The 15427-nt window shown below is 39.4% G+C and overlaps 1 protein-coding gene across 3 annotated transcripts in view; it reads left to right on the forward strand.

Moving 5' to 3' along the window:
* Positions 1 to 15427, forward strand: part of LOC108116861 (protein roadkill) — a 67781-nt gene that overhangs the window by 47999 nt on the left and 4355 nt on the right. Inside the window, exon 1 of one of the 3 annotated variants that reach the window (XM_017228923.2) lies at positions 7356 to 9036. The exons of the other annotated variants lie outside the window; for them this stretch is intronic. Coding sequence (XP_017084412.2) covers positions 7787 to 9036 — 1250 coding nt within the window. The 5' untranslated portion in view covers positions 7356 to 7786. Of the gene's footprint in view, positions 1 to 7355; positions 9037 to 15427 lie in introns of those variants that run through there. 3 annotated transcript variants of the gene reach the window in all.

Here is a 15427-nt window from a genome sequence, read left to right on the forward strand (position 1 = left end):
TCCGAGCGCAACGTCTGTGGTTCCAGGCCCCGGGTTTCGAGGGTTTGAGAGCCCACCAACGCCGCTTGATGATCGTGTGTGGCAAGAATCGTCAGCAGCCGTCGTTGTCGACGTCGCCGGCGTTCTCGTTCCTCGAGAGTCAAAAACTGAGGCCGCCGCCTCACATGTTTACTTTGTGTGTCTCCCCAGTATCGCTTGTATCCGTATATGAGTGTGTTTAGGCTCTGCGTCTGCGCTTAACATATACACATACTCGCACTTCACTATAAGCCATGTTTGCCCAGCTATAACCCGAAACTACTTTGGTGGCATTTTTTATTTAAATTATTAAAATCAAAAAAAAAAAAGACGAAAAAACAGATACCAATTCTTTTTGTATGAGAGTTGGCAAGGAATTCTTGGTGGATTTTTTGTTTTTATTTATTAAGGCTCTTTAAAGTTGGCATTTGAATGGGTACAGTGGATGATGGATAGGTTAAGAATAGTAGGAGTTAAGAAGTTGCAACTGCTTTTAGCCAAAACATTTTTAAGAATAATACAAAAATGTGATATTCTATAAAATATTGTATTTTGTAATTAAATACTTCTAAAACATTCAAAATGTTATCATTTCACACCTCACCGGATTTCTGATAAATATATTTAAAGTTCTTAAAGAACTCTCTTCACTCTATTTTACTATTCAAAAAAAAAAGAACAATGATCCATTTATTCTGCAACCACAAAAGAAAATCCTTTCAGTTTTCCTCGCTCACTTAATTGATTTCCCACTGAATGAGTATTCACTGTGGTCCCCATTTCCCTTTCCCTGTGCCTGCCCTGATCTTAAGTCCTCGGGCCACACACGAAGTTCATGATGCACGCACTTCAAATTAGCCTAGCCGCAGATACACGGATATGGGATTCTGAGATGCCCAGATACAGATACACAATCCACACCTGGCCAAAAGGTATTAAGACAATGTATATGTGTGTGTAAGAGTTCTTTGCATTCTACTCGCCTCTTTGGGAGCTATCCATCACACATCCATCAGACAAAAGAGCAGAGCCACCAGAAGAAGATTGAATTATATGCCATTGAGGCGTAATTGTTAGAGAATTGTTTGCGGCCAAGAATGGTAAGGAAGGTAAAAAAAAAAAAGAACAAGAAGAATGGTAGTAGAAAGGGGTGGTGGTGGTGGTGGTCTCCTTCTCCGACTCCGACTCCTAAGAAGACCACACACGCAGTGAAAGAGTCTTGTACAGGTGCTAAGGCTTCGTGGCCGGAGGTCCGCAGGCCGTTTGCCTATTCGGGTGGCACCTTTTCACGTTTAATGAGCGTAAACAAACGCCGTGGGATGCACATCCACATCATCCAGATCCATAACCTCCTGCCACTTGTAAGACTTCTGGCCCGTTTTGCCATTCTTGCGGTTAGCAGCGGGATATATATATATATATACATATATACTGATACTAGTACATATATTGCAGTCAGTTCGGTAGATGCCATTTTTAGCCCATGCCAGGGAGATCCCAAAACGACAGTTTCATAATTTACCTTCCACACAATTACCTAAAGATGGGATGGGATGTTTTGACATTTTCGTTTGAGGTTTCAGATAAGATCTGACAAAATCCCATCCTGGGTGTTCTTGGCTCATGCTTTGAATGATCGCTTTGTCTCCAGTTTGGATTTACCTTCGACTTTGTTTGCCTTTCCACTGGCTCTTCGCCTCCTTATTGACGGCAGTACATTCATTGTGCGATGATCCCGAAGTCTGGACAAATTGTTAAAGTCTTTTTTTTTTTTTTGCACATTTTACGACATTGTGACATTTGCAATTTGTCTTTGCTTTGTTTTCCCGAGAATCGTAGGGGTAATTCAATCAGCTTAGTATCTCCTCGATGACGAGAGTCATCTAGAAAATATTGTATAATCTAAAAACCACAAAAAAGGCAATAAAACTAAAATTTCGACCCCAAGGCCAAGTGAAACTCACCGCCTGACGACAACACTTTTCCTACCCCATCCCCTCTCTATCCATTAGACGCCAATAAAAGTCGGGCCGAAATGGGTTTGGTTTTGGCTTACGAAAAAATAAAAAAAAAACAGAAAACCAAGAGAAACAAACGCAAATACAAATCGAAACGGAGCGTACCCGAAATTGTAAATCATTTTATGATTTATCACTGAACTAGATTTCGATAGGCGCGTGACAGGGAATGGGCCGGAAAAAAAGCTGATCTCTATTACAAAACATCGGAGCAATCAACCGAAAGAGATCAAATCGCACAGATTTCGACCAATTTCAGATGGTTTTAAGTCGGTTGGTACATGAAACGACCTCAATTAGTGTTGACTTATCCAAAGGGAAATTGGAAGTAAGTGGTGCAATGTTAAGTCCCAAAGAGATAATAGTAAAGTGTAAACGTCCTCTAATCACTTCGTTGACTTAAGCCATGAGGGATTTTCTTTGTTGGAGTTATAAATAGTTTTTTTATATATAAAGAGAAATCAGTAAGAAATAGGTTACTTCGGCTGTACAAGATTGTCCTTAGATATTAATAGTAACTTATGGAGTACAGAAAAATAATGCAAAGAAACTTAGTTAAGTTAAAGGGAAAGTTACTAATTGATTTTTCAAAATCTGCTTCTGAAATTCTAATGTTATGAACTACTAGTTAGCCAAACTATATAATTTCATAAAGCCTCTCTAGATCACTCCAAGAAAATCTGAAACCCTTAAGTCAACTAAACAGCCCACGTTCCCTATTAATCTCACTTACCAAATTGGCCCCTTAACAGATTTTACCCAAACAATTAACTCCCAAAACCGTCGACAAAAAGAAAGCAACAAAGGCGGGTGAAAAAGGCAGCAAATCCGAAATCCGACAAAAAGCCAGGCCAAGACAACAACAACGACGACGACGTCGACGATGTCAATGATGACGACAAAGCGCAGATTTCTATGATCGCCCGGTGCGCTCCTCTCAGTGAGTGTGTGAAATGCGGAAAGCTGCTCCAATCACTCATTTGTTACATGAGCAAGGCAGGGGGAAAGGAAAAGAAAAAATAAAAAAGAAGAAAAAAAGATTGTGAAAATGTGAAATGTAAATTTCTCGTTGTGTTCAAACCGACAAAACCGAAACCGAACCAAAACGCCAATTGCTGCAAAGTGATTACGAAAAGTCGCTCTCGTCCCGTCTCTTTCCCTGCAGTCGCTTTCTCTCGCTCTCTGAAAAGTTTCACCCGCGGCACGAGTACGGAAGTTATATCCCACGGCAACTTTTTTTTTTTTTTTTTTTGATGCCGTATCTCAATATCTCTTCGCGGCACAGCTAGCCAGCTTTTTACAACTCCATTTCTTGTATCTAACGGATGCAACTCGATTTAGCCATCTCGTACGTAACACGCTAATCAGTGGCTTAAATCTCGGCAGGTAAACGATTTGTGGGCTTCCCTAAACCGCCTCACTTCACTTCGAGGGCAATCGAATCAATTAACACTTTCGTCAACGCACCAAAACGACCCACGCAATCGTTGAGGAGAGCAGCCTGCTTCCAGATTTGATTGCTTCGATTTCAATTTTGTCATCTGGGGTGATTACAATGTTGCACCGTGCTCAAAATATGGCCATAAATGAATAATCGTCTATAAACATCAAAACAGTGTGTTGAATTGGTATTTTTTATGCTTTTTATACGACAGCATAAAAAATTATATAGCTTTTAAGATTGCCAAAATGTACGCAACTGATTTCTATCAATTTTTTAATTATTTCCGATGTCCGTTTGCTGTAAATAAATTCCTAATTTTGGTTAGATAATTAGTTGCCTGGTCACACTGCTCTTGTCACAACTGCTTGCTTGGTCCCACTTCTAGATTAAATATGCCATAATCTATAGATAAACTAAATTTTTAGTAAATTTTTTTGTAAATCCATTAACATATTGTAGCCACTGTGGCGGGGGAACGACAACGCCTGCCTTGATCGAAAAATTGGGTTATTGTCAGCGACCCATTCAAGCGGCAGGGGCGATGTTATTAAACTTTTGTTTTATTTATGGAAATTAGTGTCAAGTAAATCATGTGCATGAGCATTTTGCAATATCGCCATATATATATATAATATATTATACACAGAGCCAAGCAAACACACTCAAACACACTTATATTGGAAAGCATTAAGCGAAATTTCTATTTCTAAAACAACACCAAAAATCCATTGAAAATCGATTGATGACATACCGGGAGATAGAGAAAGGAGTATTCGAGGGAAAAGAGCAGCAGGGGTCAGCTGGGCAATGTGAAAGTCCCAATGAAATTAAGACTCATTGAAGATTCAATGACTAAGTGGAAAGGTGAACCAGTTGAGATTGTTTAATGTTTCCGCAAAAAAAAAAACGAAAGGAAGTTGAACCGAACGCCTCCAGTTTGGTGAAGCAAAAATGTATTTAAAAAATGCCCAAAGGTCGCTGAACGTCCGTCTCCGCCGGCCTTTGATTTCAAAGATGAGCAAATCGCCATCAAATACGAGTGTATATATTACAGATATATCCCCCTTATATGGCCACTGTGGCATAATTAGCCGAGTGGGCGGTGATAACTTTGAAATTGATCGTGATGATCGAACAAACACACAAACGCGAGAATTACGAATATCAAATATAAAAACCTTTCAATGTATTTTGTGTGAGAGATGTTGCCTTGGTATTTTTGTTGATTTATTAAATTGTCCATGAACCCTTTAGAAACCTTTGCTGGTAGATTTTTAGAAATATTTAAAAATATTTTCTGGAACTTAAAGGGATTTTCACTGCTTCATTAGATAAGATAGAAAAAATGAACTTCTATCTTTAATTTCTTTTATATATTTATATTACATGGAAAGTCATCTCCAATGACAATTTTTAGCACTCTTTTATTGCTGTCGTTTTCAAGTTTGGAATTTTGGTTATAACTCAATTACCCAACCAATTTCACAAGCTGACCGCCCGACGACAACGATGGCACCCCGCCCACAAATCGTACTTGCTACTTTCAACACCTCCAGCGTCGCAACTTCAAAGGGTGGTCGGTCTTATGTACCCATCCGGCGAACTACAACTACAAGGAGGGCCGCATTACTGTCCAATTTTCACACATTCTGGCAATGTCAGAGGAAAAGGCCTGTGTGAGGCCATCTAACTAATGAGCAGGCAAGCACTCACTTACCAAGTCAGGCACATACACATGATTTGCGAGGCGGACAGAAGCTGAAACTGATGCGATCCGGTCATGGGACTATGGTGGGTCCTCTGTTTTCTGTATTGAGTATGTGTGTGTGTGTGTGTGGCCATCGTGGCCCAAAAGGACACACACGAAGCCCTTTTGGCCCTATGCTAATTTGCACGCCATAAATGAGACGAATGTGCCGAGTGGTGGCATGTGAAGTGTAGTTGCAGTTGCCGGTGTGCACTATGGGAAAAAGTCGACCATGTTCCATGTATTTCCTTTATCATTATGAGTTCTTTAAGTGGAAATATTTTTATATTGTTTTGTGTCGTCAATCATAACTTTCTTTTGTGATCGTTAAATATACCCCTATATAAAAATATTGTTAAGAAAAATAAGCCAAATTCTGCCAAAATCAATAATTTTCTCTCTGTGCACAAGTTTTGTTGTTGCTATTGCCGCTGCAATTGTTGCAAGTGGAAAACTGCTGCGGCCTGCCATGGATCGAGTGGCAAGAAGTGGGAAGTGGAAGTGGATGAAGTGGATTTGGAGTTGAGAGGCGGGGTAAGGCAGTGAAAACGCCGGCTGAAAGAAAAATCTGCAGTTGGGTGGCCACCGCCAGTGTTTTGTGATGATGGGCGACTGCCAGCGACATGTGTTGCTCGTTCCTATGTACTCGTACTTGGATGGCTAATGCCACCGACAACGACAACGCCCCATTTGGATACACACAAACAAGCCGAGTACAAGCAAAATGTGCCACCCAAAAAATTAAAAAAAAAAAAAGAAGAAAGGAAAAAACATTTGCTGACAAAGGACGACAGCTTACGTTCCCCGGCGATGTGCGTCGATAGAGCGTTCCAATGTCAACTGTTCCTGGAGGAACAACAGGCAGGATGCACTGTTAGAAAATGGGGTTTAGTTGTAGAAGTTCTTTAAAAAAGGTATTTTTTAAATAAGAAAATTGATCTTAAAATTGTTATCTTTGTTTTTTATACGTTAAATAATAGTAATAATATTTTATTCTCTGGAATTTTCAGTCCATTAATAATACGAAAACGAAAAACGAAGAAAACGAAACATTAGTTACTATTTTTATTGGGAAAATGGTTAGATTATTTCTTTTATATCTGAATAAACCCATTGCAAACGCAACTTCAAGAAGGTTTATCCATTTAAAAAAAAGAAATATTTAGCTTATTTTGTCAGCTATTTCCAAGGCCAATTTCCACGAATTCCCTTGGAAAATGAAACAATCATTTTCTTAATGTATATGGAGATGGAGGCTATTCAGATGGTACCTATACTCCTTGATGACTTTTCCACAGCCCCGCATTTCGGATAGCCCTGTAAGAATGGCTATATACATACATACAAATGTACAAATAGGAAGCCCTTGAAGGACGCGACAGAAGGCTAGGTGGTCGAAATGGGGAGGGGCTCACCGGATCGGACCGCCTCTGTGACCAAGTGATTACCGTTTATCGCCACGCCAAGGACCGCCGGCAAAAGTAACCTCCGTCCTGCGACCACACGCGCACCCACACTCGAAAACGCGTATACGCAATGTACGGCACACACGCGCAACCATTTATCAGCTGGCCCTCAACGCTGTCTCTCTCGCTCTCTCATGCTCGCTTGTGCTCTTGCCCTCTCTCGTTCTTTGCACTTGCGCTCGATTTTCAGTGTCTCTCGGTATCTTGCTTTCCGCTTCTCTCTCTCTGTCTCTCTTTTGATACCCAGTAATCGTAGAATATTGAGGTATGTCTATACACTTTTGTTTATTCAACAGAAAGGAGGAAGTGTTTTAAATTTCATAGGGTATATGGCATATAATAATCCAACAAATGATAATAGTTACTTCAAAAAGTTTTTAGAGCCCAATTTGAATCGTCTAGTTTAATTTACCTCAAAATAGAAATCATGAATATAAAAGTTAATATACTGACATGATTTAAATATTATATAGGGTACCTCCATATCGTGTTCTTACCCCATTGTTTGCCTCGTTTCCATATGTGCTCATCGACCTCACACAAAGCCAAGCAAAGGTGTAGGTGTGCGTGTGTGTTACATAGTTACACACAGAGCGTCGCAATCGCTGCCGGCGTCGCAGTCAGCGTCGAGAGTGGACGTCGGAAATTTCTGTATTTTCAAGTTTCAGCTCATTTCGACGCGCACTTTCAAGCGGAGCGGTTCGTTCGTTTTGTCAGCGCTCGATTCGACTTCGATTCGATTCGAATCGCCTTCTCTCTCGCTTCGTGTGTCGCCCACCAAATATAATACAACAAAAAAAAGTAAAAGAAAAAGAATTCAAATCAAATACTACTCGAAACAAAAAATCGAGCACACACTCGAAAATTATACAAATCGTAAGGCAACTAAAATAACAAGAAAACGGCATGTGGCAACAAAGAGATTTGTTCAAATGAAAAATTTATAAGCACCAAAAAGTTGAGAAATTTTTTATAAACTAGGAGAAGAATCTGTATATTTTCATAATACACAAAATCCGAAAAATACAAAATACAAAATACAAAAAGGTGTGTGAGTGTGTTTTTGAAGTGTTTGCAATAAATAAATTGTAAAATGTTTGAGCCCTATGTGAAAATCAAGAAAAAGCGAAGTGTGCATGAAATCTATGAAAATGAGAATTTAGAGCAGCAGCAACAGCAACAGCAGCAGCAGCAGCAGCAACCTGCTACCAGCGATAATTGTTGCTGCGAGAACGGAGAGCCGCAGAATGGGCCTGAAATTGCAACTGCAACAGCAACAGCAAGTGCAACATCTGTAGCAGCAACATCTGCGGCAACATCACCAGCAGCAACAGTCGCCACAGGAGCAGCGGCAAGCAGTAGCAGCAGCGGCAATTGCAGTCGCCTGCAGCAATTGATATCGACGCCACCAGTATTATTGCGCAGATCGTCGCTGCAACAGCAACAACAGCAACAACACCACCCACATACGCCAGCAGCAACAGCAACACCATCGCAGCAGCAGCAACAGCAAGCTGCGCCTTCAGTTTTGCAACAGCATTTGGGTCACCTGAATTACGAAAGTGGAGCAACTGCAGCGGCAGCAACAGCAGCAGCAACCAGTAGAAGTGGCTCGGCAACACTGGCGCAGCATTTGGCAACACCCAGCAACATATTGCAGGCGGCATTCGGCAGCAGTAACTTGCAACACATACTAACGCGTTCCGCCCCCTCGCCCTCGTCCAGTTCGATTTCCTCCAACAACTGCAGCAGCGCCTGTGCTGGAAATACGCACTACAACGGTGGAAATAGTAGCAGCAACAGTAGCAACAGCAATCACCACAGCAACAGCATCATTGCCAGCCGCCTGTTCGGAGCCGCCTCCTCTTCATCATCATCAGCATCCTCTTCAGTGGCTGCCTCATCCTCTTCATCATCACACCATCTGCATAGCCATCATTCGGCGCTGACCAACTCCATAACGAATCGCATCAATCAGTCCATCAGGCGGCATCTGAACCAGCAGCAACATCACCATCCCCTCAGTGCATCCTCATCCTCCTCATCCGCGTCCACATCATCGTCATCTTCATCATCCTATCAGCAATCGTCGGTACAACAGCAACACTATAATTGCGCCCATCCTGCACAGCAGCAACAGCAACACCACCAACATCACCACAGCAACAGCAGCAGCAGCAGTAGCAGCAGCCATCATCAACACCACAGCAACAGCAGCCACACCAACAACAACAACAACAATCAACAGCAACCACAACAATCTCCTCTGTGCCTAGTATTATTAGTTAAATGCCCCAATTCTAAGGAATTTTGTAACGCCGCCGCAAATTTCTGTGATAAAAGGTAAATATACGAATCTAATTGGCCCATTTACCGCATCGATTTCCCTATTTTTGTGTGTGGCCTAAAAACGATTCTTTAGATTGTAATTAAAAGAAAACCGAATAGGTCTCTTAGTGGGGCAACTAAATGCATTTACATAAATATGATTGCGGCTTAAATGCCAGTCATTGGCATTTGTGCATATGAGCCATTTACACCTTCTTTCAAAAAAGCAGTAGCTATGGGAAATGCATACTATTTTTTGGTTAAGTAGGTGGCTTAGTTGGTCTTAAATGTGTGGCGATCAGTAAATGACAAAAGTTGAACTTTAAGGTTTTTATCTGGTTGGTGTCGAAATATTTGTGAATGCAAATTAAATCAGCAGGTTTAAACTATCAAAAATGTTCATCTGAGAACCTTATAACTAAAGGTTTTCCTCGAGAAATACACCTAAAGTTGGCTTAACCCCAAACCTAACCCTCGAATTCGAATGGTCCTCGAATCCAATTGGCTTCAGCTTAGCAACAAGTAATTGGTAGCACAAGTTGGCCCACAATAGCCAGTGTCAACAATCGTTAGCCCGACCAATTGGAAACCAAAATCCACTTGAGATGTGTGGCCCAGAGTGTGCTTGCTTGCTGCTGATGACCCAGTTAAATTCCCAGGACCTTTTGCACCCTGAACTACTTACAGTTCTTCTGGGCCACAATTTTGAGTTACCATTGTCACATCCTTGAGTTACGGCCACAACAAACAAAACCGCCGAACAAACAACAGTTTGTTTTGTAAAAGTTTCTCGGCTATTTTGATGGGCTTGTGTGAGCGGCACTAAGTATGCATATACCTATATACTTACATATATATATATATATATATATATATATTTGTATATATATATTTAATTTTGATGACTTGTAGTTTTTTGTTTAGCCGAGAGTTTGGTTCGTTTCGGTTTTAGTTAGCTAGCAACCTCGAAATAACCTAGATGGTTTTTTCAGATGACCTTACTTGCGTAAGTAATTGGTTTCTTTAGTGTGGAAACCTGATGATTTGCTTACTAATTCTATTGATCACCCTGAACTACCCGTTATGCTATATTATATATATATATGTACTATGCATATACCCTATTGAGGAACTGGAAAATGTCGTAACTTTTCCCCGGGGCGAATAAACACAGAACTTAAGTAATTAAGTTCTCTCTATATATCAGCCACCCTTAATGGCAACCATATCTGTCTATCTCTTTCGTTTCGCTTGTAGAATAGGCTTTCTCTTTCGCTCTGGCATGCTCTCCTTTTCGTTCTTGTTGTTGCTGCTTTCACACGGTGACCCCAAAAGGCGTTCGCCTAACCTCAAAAAGATGAACAGAAAATATAACAATTTGGTAAACACACACAAAATGCTTATAGCTGGGGGTTTCTCTACAGTTTCTACATATACTTTTTTGTTGTTTTGTTTGAGTGGCTCTCAATTTTCGGTTAATTAATGGGCGTGGGCGACTTGCGTGCCAACCTTTGTCATTTGGGGTCAGCAAACAGCTGCAGCAGCAGCAGCAGCAACATCTACTACAACAGCAGCTGCTTTGTCATTGAAGAAGAGAGCTGCAGAATCGAGACCATGGCTCGTGCTTGGTTTCTTTCTTAATGCTTTTGACCATGTGCCAGTAATTGTTATTATTTTTGGTTTTTTTCCTCTGACTCTGATTCAGAATCTGATTCTTATTCACTTTTCACTAGGGCTGCGTTCTGAATTTCGTGCACTTGTTGCTCATTTTCTTTGGCCTTGCTGCAAATTGCCCGATAATCTACAGCAGAATTTCGAACAAAAAAAAAAATTATTTCTTTGTCCCAGACGCCGCCGACTGGCAAATCTGAGTCATGGGACTTCGTTGATTGCCAACTGGTCTTTATCAGCTGGGTTTTCGACTGACGCCGGCAGCCTTACTTATGTATTGTAAAAATATTTTAAAAAAAAAGCAAGCACACTAAGTTCCTAAAATAATTATGGTTTTTATTTTAAATCAGTTGTGATATAATAAGCAAACATTTTTTTCAAGCTTCTATATACTAGGAATATGGTTTTAAAACCATGATAACCAACAAAAGTTAAAATCAACTATGAAATTTCCCCTCTTCTACCAGTTAACCCCAAAAAAACCCCTTCCTGCCTTTCGAATACAGGGTGTTCGTAAAACCTTCCCTTTTTTGGTCTCGCTATGCGGTTTTTATGTTTTATCTGCTCGAATGGGAAGAGACGGGAAGTTTGCTTGACTGATTTTCACTGTGAAAGGGCTGACGTTACTGCTGGTCATGTTGCTCTCTGCCCTTAGCAACATGTTGCTGCAACATTATGCAACGAACTTTTTAGGCTTCCGTTTTACCAATCAATTCCTTTCCAAATATTCCCCAAAAAAAAGCTTGAATTCAAGCAATTATTAACAGATCGTGTTTTGAGTTGCATTGCAACTTTCCAATTTGTTGTCTCCCCAATTTTGCTGTTTAATAAATTTAAAATGTAAACTTTCAAAAATAGCGAAATTAAATTCATTAACATACCAGCTGCTGCTGCTATGTTAAGCTGCAGAAAGATAAAAACAAGTAAACGTTTTTTTTTATATATATTTTTACTATAATTGAACTGGGACTGGGCCTGGAGTTTTCACTTTGTTTAACACATTTCACCCAATGATCGTAAACCGAAATTCTCTCGCCCCAGAGTCTTTCACTCAACCCACATTTTATTTAGAACAGATACAGATCTCTCAAAGAAATCAGCCAAGAATTTCTAAGCCAATAAAAAAGAAGATCTTTTAAGCCAACAAGATCACGATGCTCTGCGCCTAAAGAAAAAGTAGTAGAAATCCCAAACACCACAAAAAAAAAAAAAGAAAGAAAGAAGAAAAAAGAAAGCACGACAAAAACAAAATGTGAAAACGCATGAAAGCCAATATCTCTCGCTCTCTCACACACACTCACAATTTGTTTAGAAAGTGCAGAGAAAGAGGTAAAAGCGGCAAAATGCAAACAACCTAAAAGTTTGGCCCAAAACGTTTCAATGAAAATTGGGCACACAACATGTGGTTTATTAATAATTTATTGATTTCATTTCTGCTCAGCCCGCAAAACTTGTTTGCTTGTGAAAATTTATTATCCAACAAAAGCAGCTGGTAAAAAATTACACACATATCTATACATATATATGTAGATGTTTGTATGTATTTTGAGCCACGCGCTAAAACCACAACGTGCTTTTCGGTTAAGAGAAGCTTAATAAGAGAGAAATTAAGAGAGAGCGATCTCTTGAGCTCGGCTTGCAGATACGTCATCAAACAAGTTTTTACGATTACATAAAGCCTCGTTCCGCTGTCAGCAAACTTGCTCTCGTTTTAAGCTTCGGGTTTTGATTTTTTTCTTTCGTTTTTTTCGCTTTGGGTTTGTGTTTTTTTTTTTTTGGTGAAACTCGCTGCCAACTGCGCTGCCAGCGTTGACGCTTAAAACGCCTACGCGACTGCGCACTAAGAAAAATGTTGATAAGTCATTGGGAAACGGAACTAAAAGAATTTTGGGAATAATCCGAGCTTTATTAAAAATATTTTAATTGATGTAATGGATAATGGATTTGTTTATTAGTAATAAACACTAAATAATTATTAATCATAACTCTTATCATAGTTGTATTACTTTCACAGTGCCTGTCACTCAAATAATTACACCTTATTTCCTATGCCGCTTTTGCCATTATTTTACGTAATCGAAATATGTTTTCCCTTCATTATTATTTGTGATTAACACAAGCACAAACTTTCATTTATGTTGCAATCCCCAAACAAAACTAACCAAAAAAAAAAAAAACAAACACACACAAAGTGACAAACAAATGTGGCAAAAATGATTTTAGTTTGCGTCGGCCTAGTTTTTTGGCCACACAAAAAGTGTGACACACGTTGATTAGCATTTGAAATCCGTAGAGCAACAGCAGTTATGTAAAAATTAACAACATTAAAGTTATGCGGGGAAAATGGAACGCGATTTTTATTGTGACATTGTAAATTTTTATTGCCACAGATTTCCTAAAATGAGATCAGTTTGTATATATATATCATACTCGTATAAGGAACTTTATAGTATATGATATACTTATTAATTTCTTTTACAAAGTTGATTGATCTATTAATTGGTTTAATGCGAGCATTGACGAGGAAAAGTCGAATCAATTAAGGGTATAATTATGGAAACATAATTTTCCACAACTTTCAATTGTTTTCATTAGTGCAAAAAACAATTGCATAGGCCAAACAAGGTAGAAAAGCAGAGTAAAATTACAGCAGGCAAATTTCACTCTACTTACATGATTTCGTACGCTTTATATAACAACAACAAATACAACAACTGCGAATCGACTTTCACGAAAAACTGCAAGCAAAGCTGCAGATGTGCGAGTGTGAGAGCAACTGTTAAGGCCAGAGTGAGACAGGGCTAGACGCCAAGCTGGGGGCCAAAGCTTTCTCTCCCTCCGCTGAAGAAATACCAACTACAAAGTTAAACTCCAAAGGCAAATGGACGACGCATCGAATCGTCGACCGACCGACTCTTGAGTGAAAGACCCAAAAACGAAACCCCACCAAAAACGAAAACAAACCCAAGCTAAACCAAAGAAACCAAACCGACTGAAATGTTGAGCGTGGGAGTTTTTAAAATTAATATGCGTCAAACTGTTGACACTCCATGGAGAGATTGGAGAAAGATTGGAGAAATGTCGTGAGTGGTTAGCACACTCTAAAAAATATTAGTAGAAGGAGATTGAAAGTGGGGATTAACTTGGTTATTTATCTTGTTAACACGTTTAAGAAGTTTTTGTTTGATTTTTGATAGTGTGATTGAGAGATATCATTAGGGTTAAGCCGATTTTCAATATATATACATATATCCTTTATTCTTAGTTCCAAAGAACTCTTTCTCATTTTTATATAAAATTTAAAGTTTTCTACTCCAATTTCGCTTTTCTAAGCTTTCGATATTTGAAGAAAGAGATTTTCTAATAAGCAAACAATCCTAAAGATTTGTTTTCTTAAAAAAGGATTAAAATCAATCAGCATTACTATTTTTAGTACAGTATTATAAAGCTGAAAATTATATAAAATTGATTAATACAACGATCCTTTTCCCCTGTGCCGTCTAGCTAACCATATTTTTCGGTTGGGTGGGTGTCATCATTGTTGTTTTGTCGTCGTTCAAGATGTTGCTCATGTTGCCTTTACGTTGTGTGTGTTGCCTCTGTTGCATTTGTAGCGGAAGTGAAGTTGTCGAGTTTGTTTTGGGAGTTGGACTGCGTTGAGTTTCTCTTTTGAAATCATTTTCATTGGCATGAAAGTTCACATTATTTAAATTAAATTGCTGCCACCGCCGCTGCTTCTTCTTTCCCTCGGTCTGGCTGGCGACTGAAAACAAAAAACAACAACAACAAAATGTATCTTTGCATCTGTGTTTTTGCAACGGCGGCGCCGTATTTATGTAAAAACCAAAAAGAAAAGCAAAGAAAAGCGTTTCCTTTTGGCTCGAAAACAACGGCGACAACTGAAAAGCGTTTTTCACTCAACTCATTTGTTGTTGCTGTTGTTGTTTAGGCGGCGAGTGAAAGGAGCCTTTGTTGTTGGTGAAAACGCCAAGTGAAAAGCCATGCGATAATTTGTTGTAAAAAAATGAAAAATTTTCACCATTTTCAGTTGTTGTTGTTCGTTTCGTTTATTATTGCCTTTTGTTGCTGTGGCTGCCTTTATCAAATTTCATTTAAATGCTAATGAAAAGTTGCCGGAAGTGTGGAAAGCGCTAAAGCGAGTCGCTGGCAAATTATATAACTTTTTCTTTTTCTTTTTTTTCTTTTTTTTTTGTTTTTTTTTTTTTTTTGGTGAAAAGCAATAGTCTTTCGTTTTTCCCAATGAGCAGCTGCTGCTGCAGTCGAAATCAAACCAGTTTTCCTGCACTAAAACGATTTATTAAATTTCTTTAACGCGTGCTCTCCCTTCATTTGTCATATATCCGTATAGATATACATATATATGTTTGATCGAAGAGCCCACACAAATGGTTGATCCCCCAGGGAGTTGGGTTCTACTTTCGTTGATTTCCTCCCATCCATGACCAACTGGATTCGTTGCATCCCAGCTGGCGGATGTTTGTTAAGACCTTTTCGGCCTAAGCTGAGATCCTTTTTGACCACTCACATGCCATGTGGGTTTGCGCTGCAGCAGAACTAATGATTTCACTGGTAACTAAGTAAGCGAAACTAATGGCATGACTAAGGGAAAAGGTGGGACGCGAAGAGGGAATTTATGACTAAGGTGTGTGTTTGCCAAACAATTTGAATTTATTTACATTGACCCTTTAGACAAAAGGTATCGCCATTGTTTATG

Source organism: Drosophila eugracilis, unplaced genomic scaffold (genome assembly GCF_018153835.1).
Source record: "Drosophila eugracilis isolate 14026-0451.02 unplaced genomic scaffold, ASM1815383v1 contig_401, whole genome shotgun sequence".
NCBI classification, from domain to species: Eukaryota; Metazoa; Arthropoda; class Insecta; order Diptera; family Drosophilidae; genus Drosophila; species Drosophila eugracilis.